At 53.3% G+C, this 17,843-nt stretch overlaps 5 protein-coding genes across 5 annotated transcripts; 1 reads left to right on the top strand and 4 right to left on the bottom strand.

The window, feature by feature from the left end:
* Positions 1-462: 462 nt before the first annotated feature.
* BO72DRAFT_487024 (uncharacterized protein) lies at positions 463-2,199 on the top strand (the record flags this gene model as incomplete). The annotated part of the gene is made up of 2 exons (XM_040947960.1): positions 463-1,116; positions 1,285-2,199. 2 exons carry the CDS (start codon positions 463-465, stop codon positions 2,197-2,199), a joined length of 1,569 nt encoding a protein of 522 aa, XP_040800198.1.
* An 882-nt stretch (positions 2,200-3,081) lies between these two features.
* BO72DRAFT_151208 (putative AAA family ATPase) lies at positions 3,082-5,734 on the bottom strand. The gene is made up of 3 exons (XM_040939231.1): positions 5,556-5,734; positions 3,426-5,478; positions 3,082-3,359 (listed from the first exon to the last, which is right to left on the bottom strand). Exons 1-3 carry the CDS (start codon positions 5,643-5,645, stop codon positions 3,139-3,141), a joined length of 2,364 nt encoding a protein of 787 aa, XP_040800197.1. The 5' UTR covers positions 5,646-5,734; the 3' UTR covers positions 3,082-3,138.
* Positions 5,735-6,920: 1,186 nt separating this feature from the next.
* mrsA (putative mitochondrial carrier protein) lies at positions 6,921-8,878 on the bottom strand. The gene is made up of 8 exons (XM_040939230.1): positions 8,640-8,878; positions 8,335-8,404; positions 8,225-8,260; positions 7,996-8,128; positions 7,831-7,923; positions 7,707-7,763; positions 7,208-7,652; positions 6,921-7,148 (listed from the first exon to the last, which is right to left on the bottom strand). Exons 1-8 carry the CDS (start codon positions 8,675-8,677, stop codon positions 7,097-7,099), a joined length of 924 nt encoding a protein of 307 aa, XP_040800196.1. The 5' UTR covers positions 8,678-8,878; the 3' UTR covers positions 6,921-7,096.
* A 2,435-nt stretch (positions 8,879-11,313) lies between these two features.
* On the bottom strand, positions 11,314-14,340 carry BO72DRAFT_497462 (RING finger protein; the record flags this gene model as incomplete). The annotated part of the gene is made up of 5 exons (XM_040948693.1): positions 11,314-11,342; positions 11,410-12,296; positions 12,355-12,883; positions 12,988-13,381; positions 14,308-14,340. The coding sequence occupies 5 exons, from the start codon at positions 14,338-14,340 to the stop codon at positions 11,314-11,316; spliced, it is 1,872 nt and encodes a 623-aa protein (XP_040800195.1).
* BO72DRAFT_406784 (translation initiation factor eIF2B catalytic subunit epsilon) lies at positions 14,307-17,155 on the bottom strand. The gene is made up of 6 exons (XM_040942331.1): positions 16,956-17,155; positions 16,792-16,869; positions 16,629-16,685; positions 16,413-16,537; positions 15,148-16,319; positions 14,307-15,092 (listed from the first exon to the last, which is right to left on the bottom strand). The coding sequence occupies exons 2-6, from the start codon at positions 16,867-16,869 to the stop codon at positions 14,416-14,418; spliced, it is 2,109 nt and encodes a 702-aa protein (XP_040800194.1). The 5' UTR covers positions 16,956-17,155; the 3' UTR covers positions 14,307-14,415.
* Between the last annotated feature and the right edge of the window lie 688 nt (positions 17,156-17,843).

Here is a 17,843-nt window from a genome sequence, read left to right as displayed (position 1 = left end):
CATGCAAGACCTGCGTCATCGGGTAGGCACGAAAAGGCAAGATAGGCAGGTTCCCAACGAAAGACCAGAGCAATGGAATGGAAGAAACCGCTAAAGTTACCCCCTTGGGTGTGAAATGACCTAAACCGTGAACTATTTCTGAGCAACAGAAACAGGGTTGAGACCGCATGGCAAAAGAAAGCCTCGGAGCCTTGGCCTCGTATCAGTCTCAGTCAAGTGCAGCCAGTCAGGGCTACCACCACTACAACTTGACAGTCGCAGGTCAGACGGACGGGTGTCTAGGGGTCAAGTCACCCAACTGATGAAAGGCAGCCAGTCCTAGGGCAAGAATTGAGGATCAAAAAGACATCAAGTCCCTTGTCCAATGATGGCTTCGATCTATTCTCTATTGCTTAACCCCTACAGGAGTTCTGGCTGTTCAATTCACACGCTGTCAAGAAAGGCATGCTTGGAGATCTCACCATGTGCCGTTCTATTCTTGCTTTCTATCTTTTCCTGTCTGCCGAGATATGGTGTAACTGCATTGCAACCGCAGCAACTAGCCCCTTCGCTGTATCCTGGTCGGACCAGACGTTTGGATTCGACGGTCCGTGGCGCGCGGTAACAGTGGAGGTGGGATCGCCAGGACAGGAGCTGTCATTATACCCCGGAGGCAGCTGGGGAGGCTCCGTCTTCCTAGAGTCGATTTGCTCCAATTCCACCCTCGCGCCCATCTGCCACACCAGCAAGGAAGGGGGCTTGTTTGACGGCAGCAGGTCTGCCACATTCGACAACGAATCAATACAATTTGGCGCAGCAGGCGCATTTCGTGTGGGGGAGGCCGATGCTGTGCGACAATACGGCACGGTCAGGTACGGATTCGACTACTACGATGTTGGTGGCAAAAGGATACCGAACGTATCGACTCGATGGATCACAGATGCGTATCGTGTTTATCCTGGAGGGAAAGCTTACCCCGTCGACCTGGAGATTCTCTCTCTAGGCGCAAGCGACATCAACCAAACTTTCACTCAGGATGACGACAAGCCCGCCATCCAGACCACTTTCGTCCCGAGCTACATGTTTGGCACCCTCAAAATGCTTCCATCTTACTCCTATGGCATGCGCATGGGCTCGGTGCTGCCCAAGATACCTGGATCGCTGTATCTAGGGGGCTAGGACCAGACCCGCGTTCTGGGCGAGGTCTCGGCTCAGGCGTTCTCCAGTGGTTCGTTCCCCATCGGCCTGGTTGACATCGAAGTTGGGGTCGTGAGAGGGGGCTCTCCCTGGAACTATTCATCCCAGCATGGACTTCTGGCCAAGGGGAACGCATCAATTGCCCCCGGCATCACTGTGACCACGAGCCCCGCGGACCCTTACCTCTACCTGCCCCAAAGCACATGTGCAGCGATCGCTGCCGAGCTGCCGGTCATGTATCAACCCGACTACGGGCTTTACTTCTGGGACACCACGGACCGTCTATATAGCCAGATCATCACGTCACCAGCATACCTCGGGTTTGTGTTCAGCAAGAACTCGCGCAACAACGCCAACTTGACCATCAAGGTCCCATTCTCGCTGCTGAGTCTGACGCTCAAAGCTCCTCTCCTGGAGAATTCGACATCCTACTTCCCTTGCATGGGCACAACCGGCACCTATGCGCTGGGCCGGGCCTTTGCACAAGCAGCATTCATTGGTGTCAACTGGGGACTTCCCGCGGGGAACTGGTTTCTAGCCCAGGCTCCCGGGCCCAATATCCCTGGCTCCGCAAGACCGACCGTCATCAGACCCGGTGATGCCACGATTTCCGCGAACTTGAGCGAATGGGAGAATAGCTGGGAAGGACACTGGACGGAGCTACCTACTATGCGCGGAAGCTCTGGGTCACCGGACGACGACGGCGGCGGCGGCGGTCTTTCCGACATTGCCAAGGCCGGCATTGGGCTGGGCGTGAGCCTGTCACTCACCCTGACGGCGCTGGCGGTAGTGGTACTATTCCGACACGGGAGATGCACTACACTACGTTCCCCTAAGCCCATCGACGACGACGAGGGGCTTGTTGCTGTCGGCTTGCACCCGCGGGATTCGCTGTCGGCAGGCGTCCCGCAGGCCCGACAGCTCGGGCACCCAAGGACTCTCGCAGAGTTCAATGATCAGCCCTCTGGGCAGGTGTATGAGCTCCAGGGCCAGCGCCATGGTAGTGTATATGAGCTTTCTTGAGGGCCCCTGCCCCCCTCACCCCAAGCAAAGCGCCCTTGGTCATGTCGATCTCGATCACTGCATGCAAACCCTTCATGCGTTCACTGTTTTTTTTTTTTTTTTTTTTTTTTTACTTTTTACCGTTAAGAGGAGGGTAAGGGTACTCTTGTATTTCCGAGCGATTTTCTGGGTGGTTCTGAGGGGGAGGGAGGGTTCACTACTCCGTACTTCTCAATAGTTAAATATCATGCCCTTACTCTATTTAGCCGTGGACTATATAATGTTTAACAGTAACAAAGTACTGTGACTCAAGTGATACTAATCGTCTATATCCTGTTCATAGGTGTCAACAGTCAATATAAACAGATGAATACTGAGGTGACATGGGCTTCCACCTATTCATAGTATCAAACTTAGCTCTTGGATCGGGTTTGTGGGAGATATCATAGCCTAATCTGTAACCCTGTGCCGGAAACCCTGATGGACACCTATCCCTATCCCTATCCCTATAGCTATCAACCCCCCCCTCTTTGCTCCGCACAGTTACAGTTCCATACTACAGAAATCATCCTCCCTCCTAGTAAACCTCGAAGAAACACACCCAAAAAAAAGCCTTTGCCCGCGGCCGTCCATCTTAAAACAAATCCAACTCCCCGCCATTTTCTCCCAAACCCAGCTCCCACAAAAACGCCTGTACTCAAGTTGTCCTGTCCGAAAGAGAGAAAAACAAAAGACTCCGGAGTGCCCAACCCTAGCCTGACCGCCCACATCGTATACCCGATACCCCGTACCCCAGAACCAGAACCAAGTGTACACAGTACAGCCATAAGCAGATCGAAAGATTGACTCCCCACAAGACATCCAAGCCAACAGAATACCACGACAATGAAACCAGCAATAGGGAAGAAGGAGTTTAGAAGAGAGGGGCCAAAAAAAGGTCAACATGCCGACGATTCTTGTCTATCCGCCCCGTTCACCAAACTGTCTCGCCCACTCCTCATACTCCTGTAACCCTTCCTTACTGACACTGGGCCGGATCGAGAGCAAGCTCGCCTCGAAATCCTGGAACCGGATCGGTCGAATCTGATCCATCGGGGTGTGCAGCAATGCCTCTCCGAGGTTGCGGAGCGGGCCCATGGCGGCGTCTTTGGCCAAGGCGGTCATGTCGGAGCCGGAGAAGCCTGGATTTAGATAGATGTCTTAGTTATTTTGAACGAGAGTCAATGAGAAACGTAGGCAAAACTCACCCTCCGTAACCTGGACTAATACCTCGATGTCCTCGTCCGTCAACTCGTGGTTCTGATGACTGAGCAGTTTGCGGAGTTGCTGTTCGCGGACGTGTTGTTCGGGGAGTGGGATGTACTGTCGCCGGACGAAGCGGCGACGGGCCGCCTCGTCGATGTCCCAGGGCATGTTTGTGGCGGCGAGGACGAGCACGCGGCTGGCGTCGCCGATTTTCTTGTCCTTCTGTTCGCGGCCGGCGGCGGCGCGTTGGAGGTCGGACCATTGGATGAGGAACTCGGTCTTGGAGCGGCGGGAGGCTTCGTTCTCGGTGCCCGAGGAGCGCGCGGAGAGCAGCGAGTCGATCTCGTCGACAAAGATGATGGACGGGGCCAGGGCTTTGGCCAGGCCGAACAGCGCGCGCACGAGCTTCTCACTCTCGCCGTGCCACTTCGAGGTGAGCGTGGAGGCCGAGACGGAGAAGAAGGTCGATCGGGATTCGGTGGCCACCGCGCGGGCCAGCATCGTCTTGCCCGTGCCTGGCGGTCCGAAGAGGAGCATGCCGCGCGCCGGCTCGCGGAGACCCGAAAAGAGGTCGGGACGGAGGAAAGGGTAAACCACGGCTTCTTTGAGGGCCTTCTTGGCTCCGTCCAGACCGGCAATATCGTCCCAGTGGACTTCGTCGCCGCGGACAACGATGTCGTTCAATATTTGGCGCGCAGCCGTCGCATCGACGCCTTTCGGGAGCTTATTCATCACATTCATGATGGCATCCTCTTCGTCTTCTTCCTCGAGGTCTCCCTCGTCAGGATCCGTAGACTTGGGCCCGGATGATTCAGGGTCGCTGGAAGGAGGCGTTACCGTGCGATTCAGGCCTCCTGGCGACTGAGCAGCGACCTTCGCGCTGCTGGGTGTGAGGGTCAGACGATCCAACCCAGGGACCAGCCTGCCATCGGTTGACGAGGTGGGTGTAATCCGTGGACGAGATGCCGGCTTGGTTCGCGGCGTGCCCGAACCTTCCGGCGGGTCTGGTGACACACCTGATGGGGAGGAAGTGGGATGGGGTGACCGTAGGGAGACCGGTTTCGGTTTGATAGAAGGCTTAGGTGGAGGCTGCGGCCGACCGACATTCCTTGATTGCGATTCAACCGAAGCGGGGAGCGACTGATTAGAGGACTGATGTCGAACTTCGCCGCCGACCGGTTTGCGGTGCGTCGATGTAGTAGGGGTGGTAGTGGAGGAGGAGGTTGCCGTTCTCCGTGCAGAGGGCCGATGCGATACCGACTGGTCTGAGGCACGGGGTTTACGGCCATGTCGACGTTCGTCGGGGTCATCTGCCGGATGTGTTGCTCTCCTTGGAACACGCTCGTCGCCGGAGAGCGGACGGCGGGATTCCGACTCTTTTCGGATGCTGGAGTCATTGGAGGCCCGGGTCGAGGCCAATGCCGCATCACTGGCCGTTCTGTCTGGCGGCGTGAAGGATGGGTAGATGCTACCCCAGGCCAACCCTGCGGCCTGGGAGGCTGCGGCCGGCCGCAGATCCCTCCGGCGGGAGCTGTCCTTCTTCTTGCTCTGTTTCTTGATCTCCGAACTGCGCAGGGTAAAAGGCATGGTCAGCTTCCGCCGTTCGGGGCTAGAGGTGCGCGAATCGGCCTTGCTCGGGGAATGCGATTGGGTGCGCAGGGCGGGGGTGCCCGGCATGGGGGGAGAAGTGGCGGCACTGGCTGACTCCCGTCGGATTGACTCCGAACTGACGGTGGTGGTGGGAGTCGGACGACCGGGGATGGTGGGCGGTTTGGAGAGATCGGTGTATCCAACGGCGGGGACGGTCCCGTCGCCGATCCAACCGGGGGTGGCTCGCGGAGGCGATTTGCCCGATGTATCCTTTCGACTTTCGCGAAGGGCTTGCAGAAGATCGACGCGCTCGCGGCATTGCAGCTCCAACTGACGGATGGAGTCCTGCAACGCTCGTTCGGTTTCGTTCTTGGGGGTATACTTGGCGGGGACTCGATAAGCGTTGTGATAGTAGATCGTTTCCAGGGCGGAGCGCCAAGATCTTAAGGCTTCCTCCTCATTATTCTGACAGAATCGGAATAGTTTAGCTTGAAGTATGGGGGTAGAATGCTGGGGGGGGGGGGGGAGGGGGAAGTACAGACCTGGCCCTCAAAGTAGACGGCAGTTGAGCACATCAAATAGCAATCATCGTAGGTCTTCTGCAATGAAGACGCCGGCTTGGGGCGCATCATTCATTCGAAGTCGAAGGAGGGGGAGGGGAGGAGGAGATGGAGCGGGAATCTTGCAGGACCCGCCCGCAATTGACTTATAGAGGGAAAAGGAGGGATTAAAGGGAGATCGACGGAGGAGAAACGAGTGGCAGGGGTAAAGTGTGCAGATCAACCAATTGAGTGGGTGGAGAAGAGTCCGTCAGTTGGGGTGAAGTGAAATTGAGGAATAAAAAGAGAGTGGGAGAAGTCGAAAGTCGGCAGTAGCAAGTAGGAAGAGAACTGGAGGGGGTTTGGCCGGGTTCGGTCTGGGGATGTTCTTTTTCCGATTTTTCCCAGTGACGTCGTTCGTTGGACGCTCAGCTTTCTTCCCCTCCTTCTCTTTGCAGTGCCTCTTCGCCTCCTCTCATTAATCATTAATATAAAGGGTCTCATATTTTGGATCATTCCATCCACTTCAAAACCAACCAACAAAACCAATCAGCCTCTTCCTGCAGTTTCTCTCTATATAACGTACATACAGAAATTTATTCACAATGAATCAATCGCAGTGTATCCCGAACGGCGCAGCAAAGACTAAGAATAAAATGCAGTGCAGCGCAGAGAGGAAGAAGATGTAGTAGTCCAACCTGACAGTCCAAAAAAAAAGGAAAATCGTCCAGATATTTCCCCCTTGCGTCCCGTCAACGCCTACCAGTTAAGCATACATCAGGCCCAGTGAAATCAGAAAGGCCTCGAACCAACCAAGAAGCAGCAGTAATTACAGCAGCTGCGCAACCGCCAATCCACACCCCGATGATCCACTTTTCGCCATCTAGCCAACTCATCCAGCCAAATAGAAACCCCCATCCAGATCAAGAAAATTGAAAAATAACACGTCAGAAGAGTAATATGAGTATGGTTCCAGCTCAGCTCGGAGATAGACTGGGAGTCCCTCGGAGTCTTCCCGTGTGGGCTTCGGACTTGGCGATATGTAAAATGTCGGGGGTATAGTGGTGGTGGTAGTGGTGGTGGTGGTGATGATAATGATGATGATGATATTGACACTCGAACTGACGGGAGTGAGTGTGTAGCAAGACAGAGAACCAAGCAGGGGACAGAGGAACCAGGAGCGAGAGAAACATCGGAAGAGGACAAAGCCCCCTATATCAGCGCCCAGATAGTGTCACCGGGGGACCCTGTCTTCTGCAATGTCTGCCTTCCTCCTCGCATGTGATGCATTGGATAATAGGTTCGTTCTTTTTTCTCTCCATCGAATCGAAGCATTTTGGGCTATTTTCTGAGTCGTGATTTTATTATTTCTATCCTTGAATGTTTTTTAGGAGGGGGAAGCGATGCAAAGGCGGGAGGGGGTTGTTGCGTGTTTCTCCCCGGGGATCAGGTGCAGAGGAAGGGAAGCGAAGAAGTGGGTTGGGAAGCTGAAGTGTGTCGGATTCATGCGATTGGGCCGTTGAGGAAAAAATGAAAAGGTGGGCTTAGTTGTCCGGCTGGCCCTTGAAATAGGCCTTGGCCATCTCGTAGGAGGTCCTAGATAAATACGATCAGCGAAATGTTTCTCCAAGAGTTTGGTGCCGGATCGATCTCACCAGCAAATAGCGGTACTGGGCATGGTGGAAATGATGCGGGGCCGAGCGCCACGCAGGAAGCCCTTCCAGCCAAACTGCCGCTTAATGATGGCCGCCGCGTTGAACAGACCCTTGGCCGAGCGGATTTCCTCGTTTTGCGCCAAACCCCGAGTTTGCAGCAGCGTCTTCACCACGTCGAGCGGGGTGGTCAGACCGGCCGCAAAGGCACCCGCCAGACCACCGGCCATACAGTGCGTGAACGGGTCGTAATCCTGCGACGGGTTCATGATCTTGGAAATGGACTCGTAGGCGACAAACTGAGTGGCGGTGAAGGGGACAGTCATGCAGAGGGTAGTGGGATAGGAGACATAGAATGCCTGGAAACCTTCCGTGCGGTAAACAGACCGGGCACATTGAAGGAGACTCTTGTGTACCGAACCATGCACCTGCATACGTTGCTTGATCACTGCGCGGAGTCAGAGGCTGCTTTGCGAAGTCGAGCAGTCGCACAAAAACTCACCGTCAAAGGGATTCATCAAGGCATCGCTAGCGATAGTCGCAGAAGCACCGCTCAGAGCTAGTAGTTTATGGCCAGTCAGCCATCGCGCCCGTGTCGCTTCACATCTGCGAAAATTGCAACTCACCTGCCGCGACCGGGTGATGGCCGTCGTCGACATTACCACCCGCCATCTCCTTCACCATCTCATATGTTCCAAAGTACACGGCGTGAGCGGGACCTGTCCGAGGGGGAAACACCAGTCAGACTTCCGTCCAAATTTCCGATCCTGCTGCTCTCGCAAAAAACTCACCAGCGCCAACGATCACACTCGAGACACCCTTCCACAGTGTCCGCCAGCCCTCAATCCGGTAAATCGTCGAAACCGCATTAGTCAAGCCTGTGTAGAGCCCTCCAGTCGTAGGATGCAAGATTTGCATGCGAGTCTGTCAAGGTGTTAGTTTCCCCCAGCCAAGTTGAGATTCCTGCGCACTGCCTCTGCAAGCTCGCATCTGGTGCCACAATTCGCATGAGCCACATACCTTCAACAAGTCTACCGGATACATGACAGAGTGTTCCTAAAACAAGGACCCCCATGGTCAGCACACCCCAGCCACTTCAAAGATAAGTTTCTGCTCGTCCTAGCACGTACTGCAATTCCTGCAAAGGCGCCAGCCAACATATTGGCGCCTAAGCCGTAGTTGGAGGGGAGGGCTTCATAGCTGTCATCATCAGGCTGCGGTTAGCGGGTGGTCATTACACAGAAAAAGTGTGCCGTTATTTCCTGGTCTTTGGCGATTCGTAGCCAAGCAGCGCAGTTCCAGTTACGGAGTATAGCGAAAACTGTGACCTAGAATGCCCCCCTTCCGCAGATGTGTTTTGAGTCCACGGATGGTGGAGGCCATTGCCGACCAAGGCAGGGAAATGTGGACTGGAGAGCGGACAGGAGCCACATACTCATATTCTTGCCCGGGGATCTGTTCGGGGACCGCCATTGAGCTCTTGAGGTATTCTGAGCGTAGCGAGTGCTACGAAGCGACGAGATACGTGGAAGAAGAAACGCGAAGGGAGCTCCAAAGGGCGATCGAGGAGAGTTGGTTCTCAAAGCTGTAGGCCCGAAAATGCCGACGCAGAAAAACGGACTTTGCGGAGCGGAGAGGGAAGGCCGATCCGGGCGGAGGGGACTGGGAAAGTGGGTATAGCGGTAGGGAGAAGGGGAGGGCGTTTCTCGAGGAACTGTAAGGAGATGCAGAAGAGGGAGGAGAACAAGGAGATAGTAGAGAGACCAGCCTCAACCCGAGTAAGTACGGGGAAGAATCAATGCGGTAGGGAAGATGAGGGGAGAGATGGAGAGAAGGCAGGAAAAGAAGAAATGCTGATAATTCTTGGGATGGTGAACTAAAAAAGTCCGCCTGCAGGCCGATAGCAGCAAGTATCCCGTACCGACTGGTTACCATTCTGACGGTATGGTACCTGACCCTTCCAGGCTAGACTGGGGCCAACTGGGACTCGGGAGCTACAACGAGGTATGAAAGCGGAATGTCCGGTAATGGTACGGTCAGGATCTGAACGAGAGAGAGAGAGAGGTCCGGCAGTGAGCCAAACTGATTTGGGAACCATTCTGATTCATGCAGTGGTGTTACAGAGTACGGCGTACTATCATGCTAATATGCTTCCTGCAAGCTTGATCCTTAGTTGTCACAGTAGCTGTGACTTCTGATTGTCCCTCGAGTCGATCATATCAGATAAGTGAGTAAGTAGATGGATTGACATGGGGTACAATTAGCCACGCGATTTCTCACTCCAACTGTGCTTTGGGTTGCCCAATATAGGTACAATATCATCACATAGAGGCACATTGTCCTTCTCAATAAAATTCTTCTCTTTGTATTACTTCTTTCGTTCATCGCGACAGTCCTGATTTTCTTTCGGTATTCTTCTCCCTCTCCCCGGTCGGGATCGCTGAATCAGCTACCCCGACCTAGAACAGGCTAGCCTCCCAAGCTTAGGCAATAATCTTACTGTGTACACCGAGGCATCTCATCCCCAGTCCGATGACGGAGCTTTGCCCTCATGCCCACATGTCATGAACAGTTGTAATCTGTTACTTTTCTGCTCAAGGCTGACAAACTGGGCCTGCCTCTTCTGAGCCACAAAGTCACAGATCTAACATCGCACCCTCCAAAGCACCTCCGCCACCTTCTCGATTCCACTGTACTGAAAAGCTAGGCTTTCTTTCCCATCTTTTCTACTGCCTCATGACCGATAACTAGTGCCAGCAACGTTAGTTAGTGGTAGAGCAGTCTAATCCAACCGCCGAACCGCGGAGGAATCATTCATTTGGTGACCCACCAGTTGGCTTTTCCCTCTCGGGGCTAGGCGTCCCCGATGATCCGAAAAGTGAAAAAAAAAAAAAAAAAAAAGGACGGGAACCTTGAATCCGGGTTCCTTTGATTGTCGCTGTCTTATCTGATTGAGATTTCGGACATCCTCTTCCTAGTATGATTGAGTATACCCTCCCAACACCAGACAGAACGACTCAAAGTCAAACCCTATAATCTCTACAGCCACTTAGTAGACGTACTATGGAAGCCCGTAGAGAATTCGAGAGAAAAAAAAAAGGCCTGGTAAAGAAACTCAACCAGAAAAAAAATAGATGATCCCCCATCAATCCCAACCTGATCATCTCCTACATCCTGCAGACTACTCTGTACTCCATCCAGAATCTAAGATCAATCCTGTCTGTCAGGACTCAGCCGCGACAAAGAAAAAAAAAAGTGGGACATTCTATTCCAGAAGGGAAATGGAAGAATTAAAATCGATGGATCAATTACCTAAACCATGGGCCAAAAAAAGGAGAGTCAAGACTTGAGACCCATCAGGATCGAAAAGTTCCGAGGAGATAGAAACACGGCACATGAAGCACCTGACTTACTGTCTGTCTAGTCTAGTTAGTTCAAGGCTCAGTTCTTCCTCCCCGTCCCGCTTCCTGTGTGAGAGCTATTTACTTCCGGCACTATGTACTCACTAACAACTGCTCTTCTGTAGTTGTCGCCACTACGGGATAGAATGAGACGTGCACATCTAACAATTAAAACAAGAACTTGGTTCCAACCTGAGTTCATTCAGTAACCCTGGCCAAACATGTAAACATAGCTATCTTTGTGTCATTCCAGCTAATCGAGAAGTTTCTGAGACGCAGCATGTTCAATACCTCTTTCCCATGGAAAACAGTTTCAAGAAAATGCACATGCTAAGAAGAGAGGTCGCCAGTTTCAAGACGAATAAGAATATAAATATAACATCCTCGCAACCTTATCGGCTTGCGAAAAAAAAAAAAGACAGACTGTAATAACAAAATGAGGCGGCCAGTATCACATACATAGAGGATGAGTGCAAACAGAAAATGGTCTCGCCCTGCAAGTAGTCATGTATAGAGATACATACAGTAGGGAACAATCGGGGGTGCGCCTGTCTGGGATAAACAAGAGATGAATATAAGTATCGATGATGAAGGGAGAAAACAATCCATATGCGCTGGTTTTTTGTCATGCACGTCGTGATTTCTTATGCTTGCTTCTAGTTGCACGGGAAGGGGGATGGAGGGGAAGGAGTTGAGTATGTCTGTTCTCTACCAATCCACATTAAATGACCATTCTCCTGTTGATCGAAAATCAGTGGACCATTCACCCCAAGTATGAAGAAACAAAGAAAGGGAAGAACGTACCATTTTTCAAATTCTCTGCTGTGTCGCTCAGCAAAATCACCCGCCGTTTGTTACAGTAAGCCGTTTTGTCCAAAATATCGACCTTCAGTTTTGCGAGCTCTGGTACCGGTTTCTCGAACATCTCACTCAGACTCTCCACGGCCATCTCTAGATCCTTCTGATTGTCCTCGAAGATCTCGGTCAGGTTGTTGCGCGCGAGGTAGTAGGCAAACGCATACGTCCACTTCAGGGTCTGTCGGCATTGTTGCAGTGCCTGCGATGCGGTGTCCAGAAACTGGACTTCGATCCACGAGAGACCGGATTGCGACTGAAGACTGGTCATCTTCTTCTCCGTCTTCAGGTACAGGTCCTTATCCAGCTTGGCCGACTGCTCGTGGTTGGCATATCGGTTGTAGTAGTGGAGGTACCGCTCCAGCGACTCCCGAGATCGCGCCTGCGCAGTGCGGGCCTCGGACCCGGATTTCTCCTCGTACCGGTTGCAGTTGTACCAGCTAGTGCCATGCTCCGACCACAGTCCCATACACATCCAGCAAAACTCATGCTTGCACTTTCGACACGTCATGTGGTTGCAGCCACCGTTCTTCTCGATCGTTGAATGGCATCTCGGGCACTCTTTCGTGTTGGCGGAGATCCAGTTCGCGGTCTCGGAATCATCCTCACACTTCTTCAGCCACATCTTGACCAGCATGCATGGTGCAGGCTGATGGTCGTTGAGTGTACATCCAAAACAGAAGTAGTGCTTACAGTCGCACTGGACTGTGGGCACAATGCGGCGCAGATCACGCTGCTTGATAGGACAGTCCACCGCATATACACATTCCGGTGCAGGGCACCATTTGAGATTATCTTTGTCGTCGACGTACGTCCGCATGAGAAGAGCTTTGTATCTGCCAGAAAACATCAGCGTTGTGAGCAACATCCCCCTTAAAATCGGGTCCATCTTACCTTTCCCGTAGATCATCCGTCACAAGCAATCCTAATGATTTCGAGTCCACAATCATGTGACAGTCATTGCCGGGACATTCGATCCGCGCTGCCTCACCCTCCCCGCGAATCTTCTGGGCCAGGTAGTGGCGATAGCAGTCAACGCAGAAGCGGTGCCCGCAGCGCATAGCATACGTCTCGAGCTCGTCGCCATCCTCGCAGCAAATCTCACACACGAACCCGGATACCACCTCGGTCTTCGGCGTTCCCTCAAAGTTGGTCCCCAGGCCCGCCTCCTCCAGGGTCTCTTCCGGATGATCCATATACGACTCGATCAACTTCTCGCGTTTCCACCGTCCGTACCGCAACAGGATGGCCGACGACTCTGGGGGCAGGCCGAGAATCGAGGAAACCTCGTTGATCTGCACATTCTGCTGCCGCTCGATATCGTCCGGGCTCAAGACTTTGAATTCCACCTCGTACGGCTTCCGTTTCGTCGCGATGATATCCTTGTCTTTGGAGAACCCGCCGTCAAAGTCGTCACCGAAATCTGTTTTCCCAGGAACAACACGGGTCAGTGTTACGATCGACGCACAAGGCAGAAGAAGTGTAGGAGAGAGAGGGAGAGCATTGGGAGCTAGCATCATCACGTACCGTCGCCCAGGCTCTCGACATCACTGCCTTGGGTGTCTAGAAAGTCATCGGGACTGGAACCGACGCTCATGAAATCCTCGTCGGACTCCATGCTGGTCGACGCAGGGGTAACGAGATCAGTCGCCTTCGACTTCTTCTCCTCCTCCAACAGATCCGAGAGGCCGTTGGAGATCGCAGCAAGGGATTCGGTGTCGGGGTCCCGGTCGGTCGACTTGAGCTTTTTCCGGGTGGATTTGTCAGAAGAGCAGGGTGCGGTGGCGGCGGGCGCGAAGGCGACGTTAGTATCGGAGGAGGTGGTGGTGGCGGCTGCTATCGCTGCTGCTGTGGTCGCGTTGTCTACAAGCGTCGCCTCGGCCGCCTTTCTCTTTCTCGTGAGGGGAGGCGTGGTGAATAGCTTTGGGCAGAGTCCGTTGGCAAGCCGGGGTTTGTGTTGACACGAAAAAAAAGTCGGTCTCGAGATGGTTGGTCGAGACCTTCCTTTTTTACCGGGCAACACAGTCACAGCCTACCGAGGAATCAGGGTGAGGTAAATTTTCCGAGATCCGAAGGGTGGGATGGAAGGGAAAGGAAGGAGTCCGCGGTGGGGGAATCGTGCAGGATTAGTTCTCAATATGATTGATGCGTAGCTTGAGGTTATCAATCTGGAGAGGGGTGGAGGAAATGGAAAAGAAGGAGAAGAAGCGCGGATGTGGTAGTGGTGGTAGTCAGGGTGGGTGAGTGGATGAGTGGGTGTCACTAAGGGAGCGGATGGACGTCACGGGAGAGAGAGAGAGAGGGAGGGAGGGGAGAGAATGAGATGATGTGGGGGTAGATCACTTGGTCCGACCGCCTTGACTTGCTCTCTCTGCTCAGCTCCTTCGGAAAACTACCTTACCGCTCACAACCCGAACAGACAATACAACTCGTCAGTCCTCTTCAGACTTATGTTCATAAAAACCGAAATCATGCAACGATAAATCTGTCGCCTCAGGGTGCAAAACTGGCGAGCTCCCAACTCAGGTCAGGAGAAAGGAGAGAGAACACAGCTGACATCAAAAAAGGGATTTTATATGTCACCTTGAGGCTCCAAAGTGGGGACGGATGCAGGCTGCAGAGCCATTCAGCCTAGTTACTGACCCCGTACCACCTACACCCCCTGGCGGATCAATTGTTACTAGGATTGGGGGGAGGTGATTTTCGAGTTGAATATGTCGCAAGTCGAATAACCTCAGCTACAGCCCCGTTTTTCCAGAGGAATGACGCATCCCATAACTAAAATCTACTCTCCACGTAGCATCTGACCGCTAAATTTGTAGCCTGTTATTTCAGGCACCCAGGCACCCAGGTACCCAGGTACCACAAGGTGTATATCATCGTTGACCAACAATCGATCATGATCGTAGCTTGGATTTTGAAAGCAGTCTATATGCCACAGTCTAGGTCATTCATTCAGTCGTCATCTTCCTCCTCCTCGCTCTCTTCCTCTTCACTACTCTCCTCCTCCTCAGCATTGGCCAACCAGTCAACAAACTGCTGTGCTTGGCTGCGCACTTGGCGCATCTCCTCGGTGCTGCTCGAGCGCTCATCGTCCCACCATTGCTCGTAGGCTTCCTCGTCAATGATTTCCAAGTCGTACAGCTCCTTAGCGATGAACAAGAGAACCGTATCGCCACGGCTGCGGTGCACCAAGTCCTGCTGAAGGAGGACAAGCAGGTCAACCTGGTCGGGCTTGTCTTCACGCTCGCGGTCGAACAAAGCCCGCTCGACGATTTCCCGGTACTTGCCGAAGATCTCTCGGACCGCCTCTCCGGCGCCCTTTCCACCTTCCATCAACTGCGCCACCCGCTTCATGAACGCGGAGACCACGGCGCGGCGAACCTGGTGGTCCGAGGCGTTGGCCGTCATACGCAGACTAACCAGTTCCAGCTGAACCACATCCGACGTGACGCCTTCCCGCAGACTGTCATAGACGCTGGCCGCAGCATCGTGTACAAAGTGGTCCGAATCCTCATCATCAGACATCGTAGTACTAAAGCTCCCAGAGCGGGAGCCGCCAAAGTCGGAAATCTCTGATGAAAGTGTGGAGATGGAGTCGGTGGATAGCGAGAGATGTGCCATGTTGTAGACTGCAGGTGTACGGTTAGCGAGAATCAGGCATTCAGCCGAAGGGAAAGTACTTACTCAATCCTGACGAGGCGTTACTGGCTGTGTCATCCTCATCCTCATCTTCGTAGGGAACATATTCGTAGCCCGTACCCCCTTCACCGACAATCTCAGGCTCGCTAGTGGGTACACCGTCGTCCTCGTCTCTGGGTGCTTTCGTGATGCGCAGTCCCTCGGTAACCTTGATTCCGTCCGCAATCTCCACGCCAAAAGAGATGAGAGCACCAGGCTCGACGGTACAGTTCTTTCCAACGACTGCCCGGTCGGCAACGATGGCCTGTCTGACTGTCGTTCCGTCACCAATCACCGCACCGTCCCAGATGTAGGCACCTTCCAAGGTGACGTTCTTGCCAATCTTGCAGTCCCGGCCGAGAACTGTATCCTTGACCGTCGTCTTGTCCCCGATACTCGTTCCCTGGCCGATAACCGTTCGGCGGCCGATGACACACGAGCGGGCCAGAGTCACGCCCTGTTCCTGGTACAGGCTTCCCTTGCGGAGCTCGTAGTTGTGTCCTGGAAGGAGGTTGGTGTCGGGGCAAAGAGGATACGTCCATCGGGAGATGATATCCTTGCTGATAGCATCGTACGCCTTCAGGTTTCTCACGCGGGCCGCATAGTGGTCCTTGATGATGTGCGTGTGAATCGTCTTGCCGTTCAGCTCGTAGTCTTTCAACACACCGAACAAGAACTGCTTGCGCGGCGCCTGGTAATCGAAGCTGTCGGACCAGAGACTCAGCACATCAGGCGTGCAGATATCGATGTTGCAGTCGATCAGGTCCTGGCGCAAGTCGATTTCCTGGTGTGAAGTGATGATTTCCGGTTCGATGTTCAGGCGCGTGGAATCGGGGTTGTGTTGATCAATCTCCTCGTAGTGCAGACAACGGTCCTTGGTCGGGTCGATCACAAAGACGGGGGACACGGAAGAGGCCTTGGTCCGGTGGTTGCGGCCGGCTTCCCGCAGGATCATAGTCATGATCGCATTCTTGTCGGCTTCGCGACGAGCACGGTGCTTGGCCAAGGCGCCTTCGATCGGCAGGTTGCTGATGACATCGCCGCTGACGACGATGAAATCTCCGGTAATCAGGTGCTTGCCATCCAGATCACGCATGACATCTCCGACCGAGGTTGACGTCGACTTGAGGAAAGTCAGCTGCTTGAAGGGCGACGAGGGCGCTCTCCACTTCGACGCACTATCCAACACCTCTTTGTCAGCCTCACAGCATCAATTTCAACATGCACGCGAAAATGCGCCGCCAGCCTTCCCCGAAATTCGATCCACATACTTGATATATCGCTCCAGCTGATCCGAATGCGCACCACCGTAGAGGAAGACATCCTCGACACCCGCATTGGCAAGGAACTCAAGGGTATATTCGATAAGAGGAGTGTTCGCGAGCGTCAAGAGACACTATATCCTCCGCCAAGAGGTGTTAGCCCACGTATACTCATGATTCCTTTGCCCTCCCCGCCAGACTTTCCAAACACAGCACACAACGTACCCGAGGTCTTTCCAGAGTGAAGGGCTCAAATCTCGTCTCAAAGGTATCCGCAAGCACCTAAATCACAAACCACCAGAATGATCAGCCAAAGTCCAGCTTCGATGCCCGAGCCGGCCGGCCGGGATCTCCTCATAAATAACGTTTTCATGAAAACCAAACATACCACCGCCTGGAGCGTCTCCTCTACCGTCTCCGCAGCATTTCCCCTCTGCTTCGGTGCGCCACCTTTCTTCGGACCCATCTAAAGTAGTCGTATCTCAGCATGATTTCATTCGCGGCCCGGAAGGAGGAATTGAGCCCAGCGGACACAAAAGAGCACAAACTCACATCGGATAATTTCAGAAGTATAAACTAAGGCTTTTCTTCTGGCAACTTGTGTAGTTTTTGACTCTGCCCAGCCTTACTCAAGCGCGTAAAGAGTCTTCTCCGGAGCTGAGAGAGAGTTCGTAAGTTCGAAGATGAAGCTCACGGGGGTGATGCCGACGCAAAGTGACAACCGCGTTGGAGAGAGAGTCGCAAAATCTCCGCCAAGCCTTTGTCCCTCCGTCGGAGTCAGACTTCATCCCACCTTGCGACCTGTTTGCTTTGTTTGCCGAAGCTCATTGCTGTCGCGATGGGTCACGTGGGACACTGTGTCATGTGACGGGAGAGCCCTCAGCCACAGCTGCTAACCGCAGTTGGGAGTTGTCGAGTCCAGAACGTCATCCACGGTCTGGGCCCTCCTGGACTCAAAGGAATCCCCCTTGTTCAGGAACCGTGGGTCTAGAACTCAAGCTGCCATAATTTAGCTGATGAACGCTCGATCGGGGGGCCGCTGAAAGCTTGGGTTGCGGTGGGCGAGGATCAGATCTGCCCCTCTGAGGGCCGAATGAGTCTAAAAAGTGGTGTCCACGGTACTGTAGATGTATCCCTTTTTGGTAGCTTACGTGTGCTGTACGGACTCAACTGAAACAACATTTCCTGGCTTCGAGAATCAACTCAATCGACTGCTTTATGGAAAGAAGCTGTATGGTATTGATGCATAGGAGTGCTGTTGTATGTATCTTGAATCACAAATCTTCTTGGAAGCAGCTTTTCTGCAACTTCGATAAGATAACAAAGACGCAAGAGAGAAATTGCCTGCACCCCACAATGGGATTACACAGATGCCAGCGCCTCAACGATCCACAAAACTGATAATACGTACAAAAAGATGATACTAATGCTGCCAGTCCG

Source organism: Aspergillus fijiensis (genome assembly GCF_003184825.1).
Source record: "Aspergillus fijiensis CBS 313.89 unplaced genomic scaffold BO72scaffold_31, whole genome shotgun sequence".
In the NCBI taxonomy this organism is placed as follows: domain Eukaryota; kingdom Fungi; phylum Ascomycota; class Eurotiomycetes; order Eurotiales; family Aspergillaceae; genus Aspergillus; species Aspergillus fijiensis.
The sequence above is the reverse complement of the archived record's forward strand: the minus strand, read 5'-3'. Positions and strand labels throughout refer to the sequence as shown.

Excerpts from the sequence above, each read along its gene's own strand:
- BO72DRAFT_151208 (XM_040939231.1), bottom strand. The coding sequence starts at position 5,645 with ATGATGCGCCCCAAGCCGGCGTCTTCATTGCAGAAGACCTACGATGAT. Across the intron at positions 5,479-5,555 it reads CCGTCTACTTTGAGGGCCAG|AATAATGAGGAGGAAGCCTT; the intron begins GTCTGTACTTCC and ends CGATTCTGTCAG. Across the intron at positions 3,360-3,425 it reads ATTAGTCCAGGTTACGGAGG|GCTTCTCCGGCTCCGACATG; the intron begins GTGAGTTTTGCC and ends ATCTAAATCCAG.
- mrsA (XM_040939230.1), bottom strand. The coding sequence starts at position 8,677 with ATGGCGGTCCCCGAACAGATCCCCGGGCAAGAATATGA. Across the intron at positions 8,405-8,639 it reads ATCCCCGGGCAAGAATATGA|CTATGAAGCCCTCCCCTCCA; the intron begins GTATGTGGCTCC and ends TGATGATGACAG. Across the intron at positions 7,924-7,995 it reads GAGTGTGATCGTTGGCGCTG|GTCCCGCTCACGCCGTGTAC; the intron begins GTGAGTTTTTTG and ends CCCCTCGGACAG.
- BO72DRAFT_406784 (XM_040942331.1), bottom strand. The coding sequence starts at position 16,869 with ATGGGTCCGAAGAAAGGTGGCGCACCGAAGCAGAGGGGAAATGCTGCG. Across the intron at positions 16,686-16,791 it reads AGGAGACGCTCCAGGCGGTG|GTGCTTGCGGATACCTTTGA; the intron begins GTATGTTTGGTT and ends TTTGTGATTTAG. Across the intron at positions 15,093-15,147 it reads TAACGCCTCGTCAGGATTGA|TCTACAACATGGCACATCTC; the intron begins GTAAGTACTTTC and ends GTACACCTGCAG.